General features: G+C 55.7%; 1 protein-coding gene across 1 annotated transcript; it reads right to left on the minus strand.

The window, feature by feature from the left end:
• Positions 1 to 9,578: 9,578 nt before the first annotated feature.
• On the minus strand, positions 9,579 to 17,019 carry ZP1 (zona pellucida glycoprotein 1). Its single transcript, XM_046015449.1, has 12 exons — positions 16,825 to 17,019; positions 15,579 to 15,700; positions 15,022 to 15,337; positions 14,765 to 14,908; positions 13,774 to 13,961; positions 13,602 to 13,699; positions 12,067 to 12,194; positions 11,795 to 11,984; positions 11,558 to 11,702; positions 10,242 to 10,323; positions 9,979 to 10,098; positions 9,579 to 9,733 (listed from the first exon to the last, which is right to left on the minus strand). The coding sequence occupies exons 1-12, from the start codon at positions 17,015 to 17,017 to the stop codon at positions 9,579 to 9,581; spliced, it is 1,881 nt and encodes a 626-aa protein (XP_045871405.1). The 5' UTR covers positions 17,018 to 17,019.
• Positions 17,020 to 17,663: the final 644 nt, after the last annotated feature.

Consider the following 17,663-nt stretch of genomic DNA (forward strand, 5'->3'; position numbering starts at 1 on the left):
GGCTTAAATCCGAAGGATTTTCCAAACTCTGGCTTTTGAACATTGGAAGTAGAGCCGGTTCCAGGGGAGACGGCCAGTCCAGTAAATAAACACAGATCAGGTCGCTGATGCCTCTCCTGGGAGAGGAAGCAGAGCTTCTTGGCTGCTGAAGGCGGGGTGGCCTCGTTCATGTGATAACGAAGCTGAAACCTTAGTGCTTGTGCAGGGGCAGGGGTGGTGGGCCAGGGAGGTGTTCAGGACCCTGGACAACAACAGTCCAGGAGCCTCTTGGACTGGAAGCTTCATGGGGGCCTGTGTGGGAGTGTGAGGGGGAAGCATGATTTGGTGAGGTACTGCGCTGGGGCCGGGGGCAGTGGCGCAAAGCACGGGGACCCTGTTAGTGCCACAGAAGAGCTCCGTGTGTGTTCTGCTGGGTCAGCGTTCCGTGGTCTAGAAAGTTCAGGCATGCTGTTCTCTGACTTGGAGGCCCAGAATGCTTGCTAGGCTAGTAAGGCCTTTGAAAACTGCAAGAAAGAAACCTTTTAACTTACTGACCCAGTTTTCACAGGTATTTGACTAGCACAGCCTTTGTGTGTGTATCTGTGATTGTTCCTAGAACTCGCCTTTGAGACCCACGGCAGAGTTGTAGCTGTTGGCAGACGGCCTGCTGCGGGCGGCTGAGCGCCGGCCACCTGGTAGTTCGGGTCAGTTCTCACAGGAGATGCCCAACAGGCAGTAAGGAGGCGGCCTTTGAACACCTAGAGCTTTTCCAGTATTTGCCAATCAAAGGTCAATTTTGGGTATTCTGGTTTGAAAAATGTGGGATTGTCCCTTTTTAAGAAAAGAGCAGTCATGCAGTTCTCCTGAGTCCGGACACCCTACAAAAGGAGGACGGGTTGGAGCCGTGGTTTGCAGGTGGTAGGGCCTCGCGGTCAAGGTGGGGAAGGGCAGAGCTGGAGCTCCCCTAGCCCAGCACTGAGCTCTTGGTGGGTTCCTGGCTAGACGTGAATGGGCGCTGTTAGGTCAGCTTTGTTGCCTGGAAAGCCACTGAAGAGATAAAGGGAGGTTCTTGGGGACTGCAGGGTTAGGAGGGGCGCTGTGGGGTGGAGCGTGTGTCGTGTCCTCGCTCATGTGCATTTTTTGGCGGCGGAGGGGCTTGGAATATGTCTCAGAGGATCTCAAAGGGACTGTAGTCCCACTTCACCCTGCTCCAAACCACCGTCCTGGAACTGGAGCCTGGCCCTGCTCTCCTGGCCTTGGGAGCCGCGTGTTTGGCTAGAAACCCTGAAACACTTTCCACGCCGTCCTGCCTTCCGTGCCCTCATATCAGCTGTGTGCTGGACACGATACATACGTTCTCTCATTTTATTCTTGAAACAGCCTGGCTTTTGGCTGTGCAGCCGAGCAGCTTCCCTGCACCCCCCAGGAACCTCAGGCTGCCTCCTTTGCAGTCCAGGATAGAGGTAGGAGCGCAGAATCCCAGCTGTGGCACTTAGGAGGCTGGGGCCCTTGGCCAGATTATTTGACTTTTTTCTTCCTTCCTTCCTTCCTTTCTCTTTTTCTTTCTTTCTTTCTTTCTTTCTTTCTATTATTAACATATAATGTATTATTTGCTTCAGGGGTACAGGTCTGTGTTGACTTCTTTCTGTTCTAGTTTCTTCAAAAGTTGGGGATATTGTAGAACTAAAGTGAATTAGAATGTAGAGGTTTGTAGAATGGTGGGTGCACGTGGTACATGCTGTATGTATTGTGCCTGCTGCTGCCGCTCCAGCTGCCACCCCCACTGCCGCTGCTCCTCCTGCTGCCGCCCCTCTCCCTGCTGCTGCCCCTCCTGCTACTGCTACTCCTCCTCCTCCTGCTGCTCCTCCTACTGCTGCTCCTCCTCCTCCTGCTGCTCCTCCTCCTGCTGCTGCTCCTGCTACTGCTACTCCTCCCTCTACTGCTACTCCTACTGCTGCCCTCCTACCGCTGCTTCTTCCCCTACAGCCTCCTTCCCCCTTCCCCCTATTGCTACCACTTTTACTAGTCCTAGCACTCTTACTCTGACCGCCTCCTGCCGCTGATGCTGCTCCCATGTCTGCTAGCACTCCTCTCTCCTGCTCCTCCTCCCACTGCTGCTACTGTGACTTATTACCACTGCCACTGACCCTTGAACAACGCAAGTGGGAACCGTGCACGTCCACTCACACAGGCTTTTTTCAGTAAACATGGTACGTACTAGGAGTGTGTTTTCTGCTCTGATTTTCCGAACAACGCTTTCTTTTCTGGAGCTGACTTGGTTGTCAGAGTATAGTAGACAGGATGTCTGCATGTAGATCTCTTGTTGATGTTATTGGTGAGGCTTCTGGTCAGCCCGCTTCTGGGCTAGTGGTAGTTAAATTCGGATGTCAGAAGTACAGATTTGCAAGTGCTGGGGGTTAGTACCCTCTCCTCTGCGTTGCCCGAGGCTAGCGGCCACGCCTCCAGCCAGCACCGCTGTCAGCACTGGGACTGTGTCTCCTAGCGTGTCTGCTTCTGCACTGCTGTTGCCTTTTCCCTGACGGCTACTTCTGTCCTCCACCATCTGCTGTCCCCCCACAGTCCCCTCCCCATGGTCAGTCTCCCTCCGGGAAGCCTCTGCTGCCCAGCCTTGGCCCGGCAGGTGAGCTCCTTCCCGGCTCTGGCACAGCTCTGTGATCGTGGAGGGGTTTAGGCGTTCGTGTCTCAGCTAGATTTTCGTTTCGAGGGCGGGGCCCTGTACGCAGTGCTGTCCTTCCCCCTTTGACCTTACCTCACGTGGCTGCTAAGCGGCAGACCAAGAGAGTCAACCCTGGGCCCCAGAACAGAGCCTGGTCTCTGACTCTCTTCCAACACAAAAGCCGGGGGATGACAGACTTGGTTGTTTTGGCCAAAATGGATTGGAGAGCCGCCACCCCTGCCACATCTCTCAGACCGGGCTCAGCTGCCCTGCAGGCGAACCTCTGGGCATTCGGTCGCAGCTGGTGGATTCCCCGGGGTCTCACCTTTTCTGGACCTGTGTTGTCAGGCTCGTGAGCTCGTAGTTAGGATCCAGAAGCAGATAGTTCTAGGTATCTGAAGGGAGACCGTTGGGCGGTGTCAGCAGGGCTTCTTGCATCCTGCTGAACTTGAGCTCTTGGATAGTTTACACACGGGCTTGTGTCTGGGGCCAAGGGCCCAAACTCCTTTTCCCTTCCACTGTAGAAGGTTGCTTGGCCTTAGAGCCCCGACCAGGGCGGCCACCTGGGGGCACTGTGGCTACATTAGTCTCTCCAGGCACACTGGCGCAGGACACCTGGGTACCAGCGGACCACTAGCGGGTGCTGTTCTCCCCATTCTGCAGACAGGAAGCAAGCTCAGAGAGCGTCAGCTCCCAGCCACCCAGTAAGTAATGAGCTGGGACTTTAAGTCATTCGGCTTCAGAGACCAAGCTGACCACCCGTCCTCTGTGAAGACAATGGGCAGCTGACAACCGGCTGTAAACTTTTCTGGGAGTATATAGAGTTGTGGCCAAGTGTGGGCTCTGGAGTCGGAAGCTGAGTTTGGATCCCAGCTCAATAGCTCTCTATGACAGCGTCAGTGTCTCGGTTTCTGCATCTGAAACCCTGACCAGCAGGTGCCTGCTTCATAGGGTTCCCAGGGGTTAAGTGAGTGAACACATGCGGAGAGCACACAGCGTTGGCTGTGGTTTTCCCTGCTTCTCTTGGCACTGGCATCCAGTGACACTCTACGGGTCACCGTGGGCCCTGGTGCTCGACACCTGCCTGTGTTACGAAGATGGAGGCCCTGGAACCTGGGCCAGTGAGGGAGGTGGCGGCGCACAGATGGCTAGGCCTGCGGGAGGAGTTCTGAGAGAGGAGCCGATGTGCAGGAGAGGGTGCGCAGCTGTTCTGCACGTCCGGTCGGTCTGGGGAGAGGTGACAGTTCACTCGGTGGGCCATGAGCAGAGGAGCAGAGTAGGAGTGGCTGGTGAAGGAGGGGACGCTGCAGGCCCCCTGCATGGCTGCAGGAGGAGGGCCGGGAAGGGAGAACGAACTGTGTGGACAGTGGGGGGGCAAGAAGATTGGAGAACTGCCCAGCAAATTGTATTTAGGGGAGGAAGTTGCTGGTCTCAACCAGCAGCGTGACGTCGAAGATCTCCCCTGATGATTTTCAAGAGCAGAAACAGGTCTTTAATATTTTTAAAATTTCTTATTGTGAAACATTAGTTCACAAGTGTGAACTAAAATACCTTTGCAGTTCAAAAAATAATAAACACCCTTATATCCAGCACCGAGCTTAAGAAGGACAGTCTTGTGGAGGGGCCCTCTGTGTTCATCCATGAATGCAGAGGAAGTCACTACCTGAGATCGGGGTGATCATTTCTTCACTTTTCTTTTACCAATGTATTGTGTGTGGGGGGGGGTTGCTTATTTTTGAACTTTATAGCGTGAAATAATTCAACTTGCTGTCTTTGACTTCATTTGCTCAGTATTGTCCTTGAGATGTACCTGTGTTGACCCACGCAGTTACGGTTCATTCACTGTTGTGCGTGTGGGCACATAGAACTTCCACCACGCTGCTGGAACAGCACTCCTCAGAGACGGGTGCGTCCTACCCATGCGGGTCCCATGTGGCCCCTTCATCGCAGGGCAGTGTGCTCTGGGCGGGGAGTGCCCGCCGTGGCGTGGTGGTGCATCGAGCTGTGTGATCATGAGGCACAACTCCACCCTTGTCGCCAGGGGAAGGGATACAGTAAGTATGATGTGACGGAACCTTGGTTCTAGCCCTAATCTGCCAGATCGTTCGCTTGGGGGAGGCTGCACCAACTCTGCCCCTTGATAGAGTCCTAGAGCTACAGTCCAGATCATGCTCTCGCAGCTGTCTGACATAGCTAGCCAGCGGCAGGATTTACTGCCTTGCCTGCCCTGGAGAAGCACCACCCCCTTCTGACCTAATTAGGGGGCTGGGGTCCAAACTTTGTAATTGGTCAGTGCCTTGGGCACTTGGCAATGGCCAGACTCAATGGAGCCTTGTGAGAGGCCAGCTCCGTGTTTGGGGAGTTTAACACTGCAAGTGTTAAACCCAAACAGGTTGACCCTTCCCTCTCATTCATCGGGGGAGTCCGTCATCGGACTATGCCACAGTGCACTGATACATCCGTTGATAACAGACACATTGATTGTTTCTAATTTTTCTGCTATAAACAGTGTTTCTGTGAACGTTCTAGAGCAAAGGTTTTTCCTAGGATGCTAACTTAGGAGGGGATTTGTTATATAGATAATCCTGTCAACAACGACAAGCTCTTTATCAACATGGTTGTATCAGTTTGGACTGTGATTCCCAGGTGGGCGAGCATTCTTGTCTTCATACCCTTCACCAACCCTTAGTATTTGCTCAGTTTTAAAATTTGTGCTGGTCTGGTGGGTGTATAATGTTACCTCGAAGTTCGGTTTTCACATCCAGGATAGCTAATGAGGTTGAGTATCTTCATATCTAGGCCATTTATCTTCTACAAATTGCCCGTTTTGCTCTTTGGCTTGTCTTACTGATGTGTATACACACAGATATATACAGACCCACATTTTTTTATACCAATCCTCTGTCTGGGTGTTGGAACTGTCTTCCCAGTGTGTGCCTTAACCTTTTCACTCTTTAGTGTCTTGTGATTTTGGTTTGCAAAGTGCTCATTGTATTGTAACCATGAGAATTCTTTGAGACTGGCTGAAATCACATTTTTTTCCAGACATGATTTGCATTTGCTCTTGTCCAAAACCCAGGGATCACTTTAAACTCGGCTGTGGAGCTTTTTCCAATTGAAATTTGAGCATTCCCACTCCTGCCGCAGTCTAGGAATTTGAACAGCACACACCAGATAGGAGGGAATTGTAATCCCCAGGGGAGTATTTTTTTTTTTGTTTTTTGTTTTTCAACTATGATCGGCAAGACCCTTGCTGTCCCTCTCTGTGCAGTGGCCTTGTTTCTCCTTCCTTCTCCAAGGACGAAGCCCTCTGAAGCCCCAGTTTCCATCAGAGGCCCGGATCTGGACTCCCCACCTTTGGCAGGCTGTAGTCCTCTGCCCTCATTAAAGCAGAATGTCAGGGTCACCAGGGTTCCACAGAAGCCCCAGAATAGAATCTAGTTTTACTTCTCAGATCTTGTTTTATTTTTGGCCTATGTGCATGACTTTTTTTTTTTTTTAACCCCTTTTGTGTTGCTCAGCAACGATTTAAACATGTTTTTAAAGTGTGTGTATAATCTAGCATTTTAGTTGTTTACGTCTGAAGTTTAATCCAGGCACGTAGTCTTTCTGCTGCTGGGAGAGAAGTGGCACTTTTATAGGAAATGCCCTTACAGAGAGGCCCAGGCATGTGGCCACACTTTAGAGAGTCATGCTTTACTGGAGCTAAACTAAGACTGAAGCATTCTCCCCGCTTCCTTGCAGGCAAAGCACATGGACTTGATCTCCATCAAGTGTGGTGGAGCCTGAGGGTAGGTGGAGAGGTAGGCCAGACCCTGGGGCCTCACCTTGCTGCAACCATAGCCCTTGCCCCTGCCCCCCCCCCCCCCCCCCGCCAACCCTCCAGAAGGGCAGGAAGAGAGTGAACCTGAGAGGCCCCTGAGCGGCTCTGCTTCCTGCTACAGGTCAGCACAAGTGGCTTGTTATCACCCCCATCGGGCCTGACCCAACTGTTCTCAGGGCTCAGGTTCCTGCATGCACTGGGTGGCTTAGGGGAGGGAAGAAATGTTACACTGGGCAAAATTTAAACTAGATTTTGAGGTCTAGGAGAGTCAAACCTGAGACTGCCCCCCCCCTAGGGAACGCAAGGGAACCTAGTGCGGCCAGGACCCTCCCTGTTCATACATTTTGGGCGTTTGTTTCTGCCAAGAGACCCCTCGGACACAAGGAGTGACAAAATCTGTGTACAAGGCCTGACTGCCAAAGCTATTGAAGTTCTCGTGCCCGTGTACCCTGGCCAGGAGAGAAACCGCTGCAACGCCAGTCTCACTGAAAGCTATGGCGACTTTAGGGTTACGTAGGGCAATGCGGCGTTTGCCATATCCATGGATCAAAATGCGAGGGGAAAATTACAGAGACCTAATCCTCTGGAACAAGACGCAAAAGCTCCCCTGTGGGGAAGGGCAGAGGCCAACTCAGCGGGAAGTCTGGGAGATGAAGATGCCCTGGACTTGGGAGAGCTCTCCGCAGCCAGGCAGAGAAGTTCAGGAGAGCAGATGGAGAGGGGCAGTTTAGAAGATGTGAGTGGCTCTAACCATGCCTGTCTTCTAACCAAATAGGTATATCTAAAAAACATTTTTGAGAAAAAAATCTTAAGACAATAAAGAGGGGCGCCTGGCTTAAGCCTCTGCCTTCAGTTCAGGTCATGATCTCAGGGTCCTGGGATCGAGCCCGCATTGGGCTCTCTGCTCAGCAGGGAGCCTGCTTCCCCCTCTCTCTCTGCCTGCCTCTCTGCCTACTTGTGATCTCTGTTGAATAAATAAAAATCTTAAAAAAAAATAAAAATAAAGATACTAAGTAATCTCTCCATCCAAAGTGGAGCTCGCACTCAATCCTGAGGTCGAGTCCCAGGCCCCCTGGTGGAGCGCCCCTGCAGAGGGGCAGTTGAGACCAGCAGGCTGTTTGGCTGACGAGGCTCGGGAGGAAAAGCTTTACAGGACACGGATCTGTGGGCAGCAAGGCTGTGGGGGGCTGGCAACCCGGTGTCCCACAGAGCCTGACAGGACTGCCCCATCAGAAGCCGTGCCCCTTTTAAGAACTTCTGAGAAAATAATCTACAAAGAATCACAGGCTTCAGTGAGGAGAACCAGCATTCAGCACCAGCAATAGATTCAGTTTCCATCAAAAGGAGATAAAATATATCAGTGTTTAACCGCAACATGGAAGACAAGGCGTCTATTAAAAGTGATAGCTAACACAAAATCGTCTACCTTTGTGGTAAAACACACCCCGGCGAGATGAGTCAGTTACATAATGGGATTCCATCTGGTATCTACACAATCAGGCTTCGTTTAAACACAGCATCGGTGCAATTCGCAGAACCAGCCTTCCGTGCAGTCTGAAATGCTTGCACGAGCTGGGATGCTGGAGGCAGTGGCGAGAAGAGGAGTTGGGGGTAGAAGAACCGGGGCCCTGAACCCTTAAGAGCCAGTCAGCCTGGCTCCTCCCATCGCCCAGCTCCGAATCCTCGCGCTTTCACACTAGCCCCGAGAGTACAGCCTGGGGCCCCCTGCACGGGCCAGGAGGAAGGTGGACGGACCCGGCCAGCCCCACTCACAGATGGCAAGATGGGCCCAGATAAGGGAAACGACACAGTTCCTTGCCAGAGCAGGTGTCTGGGGCTTCCAGCTCCGGTGTTCTGCCACCTCTGGCTAGAAAAGCCCAAAGGACAGCATTTCCCCAGCCCCTCCTCATCTGGGCTATAAACTGGCCTTCATATTAAAAAAAATAATAGTAAGAATTTAGGTAATCATGAAGTTTGGCATAGGGGGAAAAATTCTAAGAAACAAACACTCGACATTTACTGAATGCTAGGTACCATTCTAAGATAAACCGGCAGGGAAGAGTCCTAACAGCCCTGTGCGGATGGGTGTTCTCCCGATTTTATGGAGGAGGAAACAGGCCTAGACAAGGTCAGTAACTCCACATCACACTGCTAGTAAGAGCCAGAACCAGGGTTGTAATGAAGCCTGGCTTGGGAGTGTCTGGAGAGGACCAGTATCCTAGAGATGGAAAAGCTGGAGTAGGCCCGAGCTGAGGAACCCCTACCCAATGTCAAGGCCGCCGGCCTGACCGGAGCTCCTCCACTTCCTCTCGCAGCTCAGCCTACCAGAGACAGACCTTCAGAAAAAGTCGAAGGCCAGGTTTTGACCCCCACCAGATTACTCTCGCTCTCTTCCCCAGAGGCTGAAACCTACCCCCACCCCTCACCCCTTCCCAGCCTAGATCTGCGCATCTCTCTGGAAAGGTCTTTGCTGCCAAGTCCAAGGTGAAGGCCCAGGTCCCACACGGGCAAACGAAGGTCAGCAGCACCGACCTGCCTGGTGACTGTGCCCGCTGTGCCAGCATCAGGTCCCCATGGGCTGCTGTGCCAACTGGGGCAGGACCTAGCCCTGAGGGGCCGAGGGGGTCTGGTGCTGAGAGCAGCAGCCCGTATCCTTTAGTGGGATGCTGGGAGCTCAGAGCAAGACTGAAGAGCTCTTTCAAGTTGGGCTCAGCTCTTTTGGCCCCAGGAGATCTGGGCTCCCCTTAGCCACAAGGGCAGCTGAGCATAGTGACTGGAGGACGCCCAGGACCAGGGCCCTGTCCTCCGGGTTCCCTTTCCTCACTGGTGCTCTGACTCAGCCAGGGTTTTACTGTTTTCTACCTTCACTTGTCCGGTTTTCTGTCTGGAATGCCAGCTCTCCTTGCTGAGAGACAAAGTCTCCCAAATTTAGCCTTGGGAGACCCCGGACCCCACCCCACGTGAGGCACATATTACCTGCAGAAGAGGCCACACTTCTGAAAGGACAGAGCTGGTGCTAAGAAACACACTTCTAGAAAGAAATCCTTCCAGTTGCCACAGACCACTCTCCACACGAGCTTGTGTGCTTGAGATAATGCTTTATTGAGCCCCTTCGCTCTCTGTGGCCTTCCTGGAGCTTTCGTGCTTGGCTTGGTGCAGGCCCATGAAAACACCGACCCCTAGGACCAGGGCAACAGCCGCCAGCAAAAGGACCACCCAGAGGAGAGGCCTCTGGTTGGCGTTCCTGGGGGAGCCTGCCGGAGAGAAGGGGTTTGAAGGCTTGCGGGGCTGAACGAAGCTCAATGAGGCCCCCCAAATGGTCTCTGCCTCCTGGACCTTTGTGACCACGCCCGGCAGAGCTGAAGCTGCCCATCCACAGAGAAGGGGGACTGCATCTCTTTGTCTCGTTCCCCACTGAAAGCTGTTCCACCCTCTCCTGCCCACACAATGGCTGAGTACACCGGCCCAGGGCCTGAGGGCCAGTCCCCAGGGCTGGTACCTGTGGGCCCCAGCGCAGGCTCCTGCCTGTAAGAATCCTCAAAGCCCACGGGCCCTGGAGAGCTCACAAGGTTCTGGGGTCTGGCAGCAGTGCTGTGGGCAGCGGAGGATCGTCGCTGTCCTGCGCCGGGAGAGTGGCAGCATCTAGCCTCATCTCCAGCCCCTGGTTGCCCAGAAGGCGGGAACAGGCCTGCGGACAGAAGAATGAAGGCCGCCCCCCCCCACCCCCCACGGCCTCCTCCAGGTGTCCTAGCCCAGACTCACTCGTGGGCCCAGAGCTGCACATAGTGGGGCACGTCTCCAGCCCCGAAGGGGAGCAGGCAGAGGCGCTGCAGAAGAAGTAAACCTGTGGGGGAAGAGAGAAGGTCAGGGCATGGGGCCGGCTCAGACCTGCAGTAAGCAGCACCAGGCCGGGGACCCAGGGTCCAGGACCCAGGCCAAGTCCACACTGCTGCCAGCCTGCCAGCCAGATGGAGGTCTGGCCACATGGACCAAGACCAAGACTGCAGCCCCTCCTGCGAGGGTCCGAGCCACAGGTGTGCCTTCCTTCTTCCCCAGGGCCCAAGTGTGCAGGGGGGTTCCTTGCTGGCAGGCAACCCTGCCCATGACCGAGCCCCTGCCCTTGCCTGCTCCACCAATGCTCGCCCAGCTGCAGGGACCCCCAAACGTGCTGGCCTCCAAGAAGGGGGCCCTTCACAAGACAGCAGGGGCAGAGGTCCCAGTGACTGGGGGCAAAGCAGGGGACAGGGTACTCCTGCTTCTGGAAACAAAGCCAGAGACAGCTCCCAGAAGGAGTAGAAGCAGGAGGAGTGGGAGGAGCTGGACCAGCTGAACCAACCAACTGATGCACCTTTATCAAGCAGGGGAGGGTCTTGGCTCCTAGAGAGGTTTGTGGCAGGGACAGAATTAAGCCACAATGAACAAGGCTAACCGGTGAAGTCTGCCCACATCCGTGTAATAACAAGCAGCTATTACACTGAGGTCTGTGTGTAGCAATGTGAGAAACAAATATTGTTCCATAGAACAAGTTATAGGGTAGCCTATGGCCTGGAAGGACCATTTGTGTATTCTGTAGAAAACCTCAATATAGGAGCGCTAGGGTGGCTCAGTCAGTTAAGCTGCTGCCTTTGGCTCAGGTCATGATCTGGGAGTCCCAGGATGGAGCCCACATCCGGCTCCCTGCTCAGCAGGGAGTCTGCTTCTCCTGCTGACCCTCTCCCTCTCATGCTCTCTCGCAAATAAAATCTTTAAAAAACTTAAGCATGTACCTGAAGTTTATCCATTTACCTACCAGAGAAGCTGCTTGGTTATAAACATTCAAAGCAGATCTATGTTGAACACAGTTTCTGGAGTCAGAGGCAAAGCCCTTCTAGAACATGGTGACCAGGTTCAGATGTAGGGGTGGCCTCATCTACTTCCCCTTGAACACTTTGTGGGTCGCCTCTGGGCTGACTACCCTCCAGGAAGCCCCATCTGGGACCTCTGTCTGCTCTAGCTTGCAGGGTGCTGGAGGGCATAGGGGGCCAGCTTCGACTGAACAGATGGGGAGCAGGCATGCAGAGGCATGTGGTGCTTCTTACCCATCCCGTGAGGGCCCTCTGGGAGCCAGGGTGTAGGAGGGCGAAGGTGGCAATAGTGAAGCGCCGGTAGTGGGATGGGAAGGACAGTTCTGCCCCGTCCAAGGCTACCAATCGGGTCTTGTAGCTGTCACCATCAAAAGGACACCTGGGAAGGAAAGAAGTTGAGGAGGCCGCAGAGGGATAGGGGCGGCAGGTGCAGGGAGCCCCTGGGGCAGCCAGAGCCCTACCGCTACTCACCCGTCGGACAGGATGGGCCACTGAGGCTGCTGGAAGGGGCTGGCTCCGGGAGTGGCCCAGCACTGGTGCAGCAGCAGGACCAGACTGGGGTCTGTCCTGTGCAGGAGCCGGACCTCCACTGGGACAGGCTCACGCAGCAGCCTCACGAGGGGGTAGTCCCCCTCCTCGTAGAAGGAGCGGAAAGTCTCATCTGTGGGGTGAGGGGCTCATGAGCCTCCGTGGGCTGGTTGGGGGGAAGCGAGGCAGTGAGAGAAGGCCCAGGGACCCCGTACCCTTGGCGATCCGAAGCTGGAGATGCAGGGGCCCGGACTGGGTCACAGGGGCTGGGGAGGGTAGCGGGAAGACGGATGCCCGGAGCGGCAGGAAGTCACTGGCGTTGAAGACGCAGCGCATGTGAAGCCTGAGGTCAGGTGTGAGAGCACATGGGGGAGAGGACCCAGTGTTGTGGAGGCCAGCTCGCTCGGCAAACCAGACACCAGCTCCGAGGACGCAACAGGGCACAGTCCAGCAACGCAGCTGGATGCCACTGAGCACCTGCTAGGGGGACCCGAGCCCTGCCCGCCTCATCAGACCAGGACCGCTCAAGCTGGTCCCGGACAGCCCCCCAGGGTTGTCATGGTCCACTGGGACCGGGGTCTAGCCTAAGAGACAGCACACACTCTTAGTGGAGGCCCATGCCTGGCACCCCGTGTTCTGCAAGGGAAACTGACCCCATCCACCTTTACCACCAGCTCCTAAGGGCTCTCCTCCTACCTGGGAGAGGGAGCTTTCCAGCCTAGGCAGGGTGCTCCCAGGGAAAACATGCTGCAGCTGGAGACCCGGCCTAGCACAAACCAGGTGCTAACAGGCATCGGGATCCCGGCCTGAGCTGGAGGCCTTGTTTGAGGAGCCGCCCACTGACTTCTATGGGCTCCAGCCAATTCCCCTCTCGGCTCCCTTCCTCTGGAGTCCCTGAAGCCCTGCTGAATTCTGGCTAACGCCCCCAGCTCCTAAATCCCAGGGTCTAAAGCACAGTGGCCCTATCCCTCCACCACCGGGTTTGTAGGTCCTTAGAATTTTAAAGAAAAAGACATTGGGACCCGCACACTAGCAGCCCGCCCCAGCCCTCCAGGCAGGGGAGCTGGGGAGAATGACTCTGGGCAGCTGCTTGGGGCTGAGCAGAGTTTTGTATACAGACGCATTAGCTCTGTCTGACAGGGTGACCAGGCGGAGGTCCTGGCCAGGGCCCCTGCACTTCCAAAGTGGGTGCGACAAGCACGGGTGCCCTCGGGGCACCCCCACTGGCATCCTGGGCACGAGGGTGGTTCTGCCACCGGAGTCCGTGGGTCCTAGTGGCCCCTTTCAGCCTGAGGTCCTCCCTCAGCTCCTGCCCCATCATACCCTCAAACAGCTTCTGCCCTAGGTATCTGCCTCCCTATTTGTGGCTCCGTGACCTGAGAGGAAGAGGCTGCCACACCCACACGCACGGACCCCACTGTTTCTAGGAATCTCGATGGGGGTGCTTGCTGCTTAGTTTCTGAGTTCAGCTCCTGGCGGGATAAAGGCCAGTGCTCCTGGGGACCCCTGCCTGCTCACGCACTGTCCGGTGTGGGCAGACCCCCCTTCCTGCTCCTGTCAGTCCTGACTGAGGGCCATCCCCTCAGCCTGTAGGGGAAGCCAAGAAGAGCCCAGAGGCTCTCCTGATATCACACAGCAGGGAACAGTTTGGGCGTGAACCCAGATGGCTCCAAAGCTGTTCGAAGCTCCCTTGTACTCCCTTCACACCCAAGCCGACAGGCCAGCCTGTTCCAGAAAGGCTCCCCCTCACCGGAAGGTGCCGTCTCGGGTGATGGAGCCCTGTGGCCCCGTCTGAGCCTCGATGTCAGACACCAGCTGATTCTCATAGACGAGCTGGTTGCCAGCCACCTGTGGGGGTGACAACGGGGTGAGCCCTCCCAGGGGCGGTCCTGGGCGCCCCCCCCCCATGACCTCGCTCCTACCTGGACTGTGGTCCCACAGTGGGAGAGGGGGAAGCGGAAGACCACGAAGGACCCGGTCTCCTGGGTGGGGGAGCAGCTGGTGGGGGCATAGGCCATGTGGATGTTGGCCAGCGTGATCCCGTGTGCCAAGGCGGTTTCTTGGGACACCACCAGGATGAAGTGGCCATTTCTGAAGCACTGGACAGTTGCTGAGACAAAGGTGGATCAAAGAGGCCAGTCGGGTGCCACAGGTTAGTGCCCATGCAGCATGGACATAGGGAATGGGCTGGGGACAGTCCCAGGGCAACTCGGGAGACCTGGATGCTCACGCTCTTTGTGCCAGTGTTGGCTCAAGGAACCCCTGGACGGACCCTGATCTTCTTCCGCAGGACAACAAAAACTACAGAAGTAGGAGCATCACTGAATTTCTCTCTAAATTGGGCTGTTCCAGGGACACTGGGCTGGCTCAGTTGGAAGAACATGGGACTCTTGTTCTTGGGGTTGTGAGTTTGAGTCCCACAGTGGGTGTAGAGATTACCATAAAAAAAACGTCAGAAAATAGACTGGGATGTTCTAGATAGAAAGGTAGGGGTGCACATAAAGAGAGCTATGACAGGACGCCTGGGGGCTCCGTCACTTAAATGTCTGCCTTCAACTCAGGTCATGATCTCAGGGACCTAGGATCCAGCCTGGAGTCAGGCTCCCTGCTCAGCAGGGAGTCTGCTTCTCCCTCTCCCTCTCCCCCTCCCCCACCCCCCACCCCCGCTCATATTCTGTCTCAAATAAAAAAATCTTTAAAAAAACAAAAACATGAAAACCCGAACTATTGCTAGTTCCCTGGGATGATGGTTATCAGCAAGCTGGGGTGTATGGACACCTCACCTAAAGGTCCCTTCTACCGCCACTCTGGGGCTCAGGCTGTCCTAGGAACAGGGTAGGACAAGGCTGCAGCACTGGGGGGGTGGGGGGGAGGAAGCCCTCTGAGGCTTCAGGGTTCAGGTGTGAGCTATACCTGTGTTGCCATAGTAACAGGGAACCTCTCTGCTGTTGTCATAGCAGCAGCCAGCCTGCTGACAGGCTTCCTTCGAACCTCCTCTCACTCCACAGGGGATGACCCCTGAGGGCACCTGGCACCGCTCTGGAGTCAGAGGTGCACCTGGGGGTGTGACAGAGCCGTGAGGACAAGAGAAAAGGCCACACTGGGCAGCTGACTTCCAGGGCAATGGAGGGACTTGGCTTCCTGAGCCCAGATACAGAAGTCCTACATACCTGGGTATGGTGGTTCGTCAACCCCCGGGGGTCCCAGGGTGGCCCCCTGGGGTGGAGCCTGGGTGGCATGGGAGGTGGGTGCAGGTCGGAGGGACGGCAAGGCAGGGGTTGCAGGGACAAAGCTGTGCTCTGGGATGGGGCGGAGGGACCAGGCCTTGGGGGTGGGGCGGGAGAAGCCTGTGTGTGGTTCCAGGTGTGGGTCCGGAGTCCAGGTGTGGCCAGGTTTAGGACAAATCAGAGTGACATCTCCTGTTGCCTCAACTCGACCGCTGGGCAGCAAGGCTTCGATGATCACCCTCAGGTGGGAGCGCCCGTCCTGCAGGTGAGATGGAGATGGGGAGCAGCGAGGGGAGGCCTCCCAGCATCCCAGGCTGGGGGAGGGGGCGGGGGAGGTCAGGCAGGGAGCTGGATTTGTGAGCTGGTCCTGGGACTTAGTGCCCCTTCCTACCCCCCACCAACCCAAAGGCAGGTGTGACAAGCGCAGGATGGATCCTGAGCTCCCTCTCGAGCCTGAGGCTGTGCGAGGCTCCCCTAAGCGGATCAGGAGCCGTCCCTACCTTCTCCAGCACATGGCAGCCTTTGTAACCAGCAGAGAAGACCGCTTGTCCCGGGGGCTTGGTGGTGACCCAGTGGTAGCAGGCAGAGCAGTTGTTTACCTCAAATTGGTTCCCAAATTCATCTGGGGCAGAGGAGAGAAAGACGGAAGGAAGCATCGGAAATGTTTAAGGGTGCAGGGCGGCTGGGTGGCTCAGTCGGTTCAGCGGCTGCCTTCGGCTCAGGTCCTGATCCCCGAGTCCTGCAATGGAGCCCCACATCGGGCTCTCAGCTGGGAGCCTGCATCTCCTTCTCCCTCTGCCGCTCCTCCTGCTTGTACGTACTCTCTCTAGGTCAGATAAATAAAATCTTAACGTGTTTAAGGGTGAAGCCAGAGGCTGTTAGCATCTGCTGGGAAAATCACACTTGGGCGCAGAGACCCTGGCTTCAGGCTAAGCTTTGCTAATAGCTGACTGACTGTAAGGGAACAGCTTTAGCGGGTGCGATCTTTCCAGCCACGCTTCCTGACAGCGCACAACAGCAAGCAGGAAGGAAGACACTGGTGAGCACAGGTTAGCAGCGTCTCAGGCCCCGAGGTTTCTTGTAAACTTGGCTCTCCACACTCAATGCAAGAGGCTGCTCAGACGCCGAGCGGAGCTTTCCCGGGTGCACACGAGGAAGGCCCGAATGATGGGGACCTGGGCTACTGTAGCCGGGCTGGGGCAGTCATCGGGGAACACGGGCTAGGTGCGCAGCCCCCCATGTCAGCCCAGAGCACCAGGGCGCTCTCCGGGTGTCGGCATGCTCCTGAACTGTTTAGTTCATACCTTGCCCATGGCAAGGTTGGGGCCATCTTCCCGATCTTATGGTTAAGGAAACAGGGGTTCAGAGAGGTCAGGTGAGTTGCTGAAGAACACAGAGCTTAGAAGATGCAGATTCAAATCCTTTGAAACTCCCTTTTCTCCACACCAGGCCAGGCCCACCAGGGCCAGTGCCCCTCGGAACAGCCTGGGGGCCAGTAGCCTGGGCGTCGGCTGGGGTCCCAGATGCAGAGTCTGGGCTGAAGCAAAACCCACATCTTAGCAAGAAAGCCGGCGCACACGTACCTGGGAGGCCAGGGAAACTGAGGCTGGCAGCTCCCCTTCGTGGTGAGGGAGTGGGGGCCCTGAGGCCTCTCCTCGTCCTGTGCCTGGTGCAGGGGAAAGGTCCTAGCCACCCCCGCCCCCATGCAATCCGGGAAAGTGTGGACCCCGGCTTATCCACACTCACCTACCACCTTGAAGCGGATTGTTTGGCCTGGCCCGGGGAAGGCCCATAGCTGCATGCCCTTGACCCCACAGTCATAGCCGTACCACGGACCTGAGAAACCAGGTTCGGTGTGTGGCTGCTGCCTCAGCCCCAGAGCGGCCACCAGCAGCAGCGCCACGCAACCATCCCAGAGCCTGGCTGAGAGCCCTGCCATCGGACACACCAGGGCAACAACCCACCCAACCCTCAGCCCCAGGTGAGGCCCAGGACTTATATGGGGGAGGGAGGCAAGTGGGAACTTCCAGGGGCAAAGGGCGCCCACCTGGAGGAGCTCTGCCAGGCCACCAGGGGCTCTGGTGAAATTCCCACCCTGAAGGCCAGGGAAGGCACCTCCCAGTTAGGAAGCCCCGCTGTCCTGCCTTACAGCGGGGGCTTGAGGCCGCCTCAGTAAGGGCAGAGGGTGGCAAACAGTGGATTTCAGGCTGACTGAGGTCCCTGGAGGGGGAAGGGCTGGTGAGGGGGGTTTTTCCTAAAGGACAATGGAAAAGCCTTTAAACTTTCCTTTTGACATAGTTTCAGACTTACTGAAAAAATTTCCATATACCCTCGGGCCAGATCCCTCAGATACTCTGTTAAAAACAGGACAGCAGGCTCCCAGCTAGAGTCACTTAATGTTAAGTCTCACGTCAACAAACAAGGACTTAATTACAGTTTTGGCTCTCCCAGAAATGGAATCTTAAGCCAGCCAAAAAAAGGAATGGCCTGATGAGCCCGAGCTAGTACTCTGACCCACATACCCCTGCAATGAACCAACCCCCATTTTTGCCAGTTTAAGTTCCTTTTTCCCCCGCTCCCTTCTG

Source organism: Meles meles, chromosome 8 (genome assembly GCF_922984935.1).
Source record: "Meles meles chromosome 8, mMelMel3.1 paternal haplotype, whole genome shotgun sequence".
NCBI classification, from domain to species: Eukaryota; Metazoa; Chordata; class Mammalia; order Carnivora; family Mustelidae; genus Meles; species Meles meles.

What these genes read in the sequence shown, in the direction of transcription:
- ZP1 (XM_046015449.1), bottom strand. Translation starts at nt 17,017, where the DNA reads ATGGCAGGGCTCTCAGCCAGGCTCTGGGATGGTTGCGTGGCGCTGCTG. An exon ending in AATCCGCTTCAAGGTGGTAG is followed by an intron (nt 15,701 to 16,824) that starts GTGAGTGTGGAT and finishes CCTCTGCCCCAG; the next exon opens with ATGAATTTGGGAACCAATTT. An exon ending in TGGCCCATCCTGTCCGACGG is followed by an intron (nt 11,703 to 11,794) that starts GTGAGTAGCGGT and finishes TTTCCTTCCCAG; the next exon opens with GTGTCCTTTTGATGGTGACA.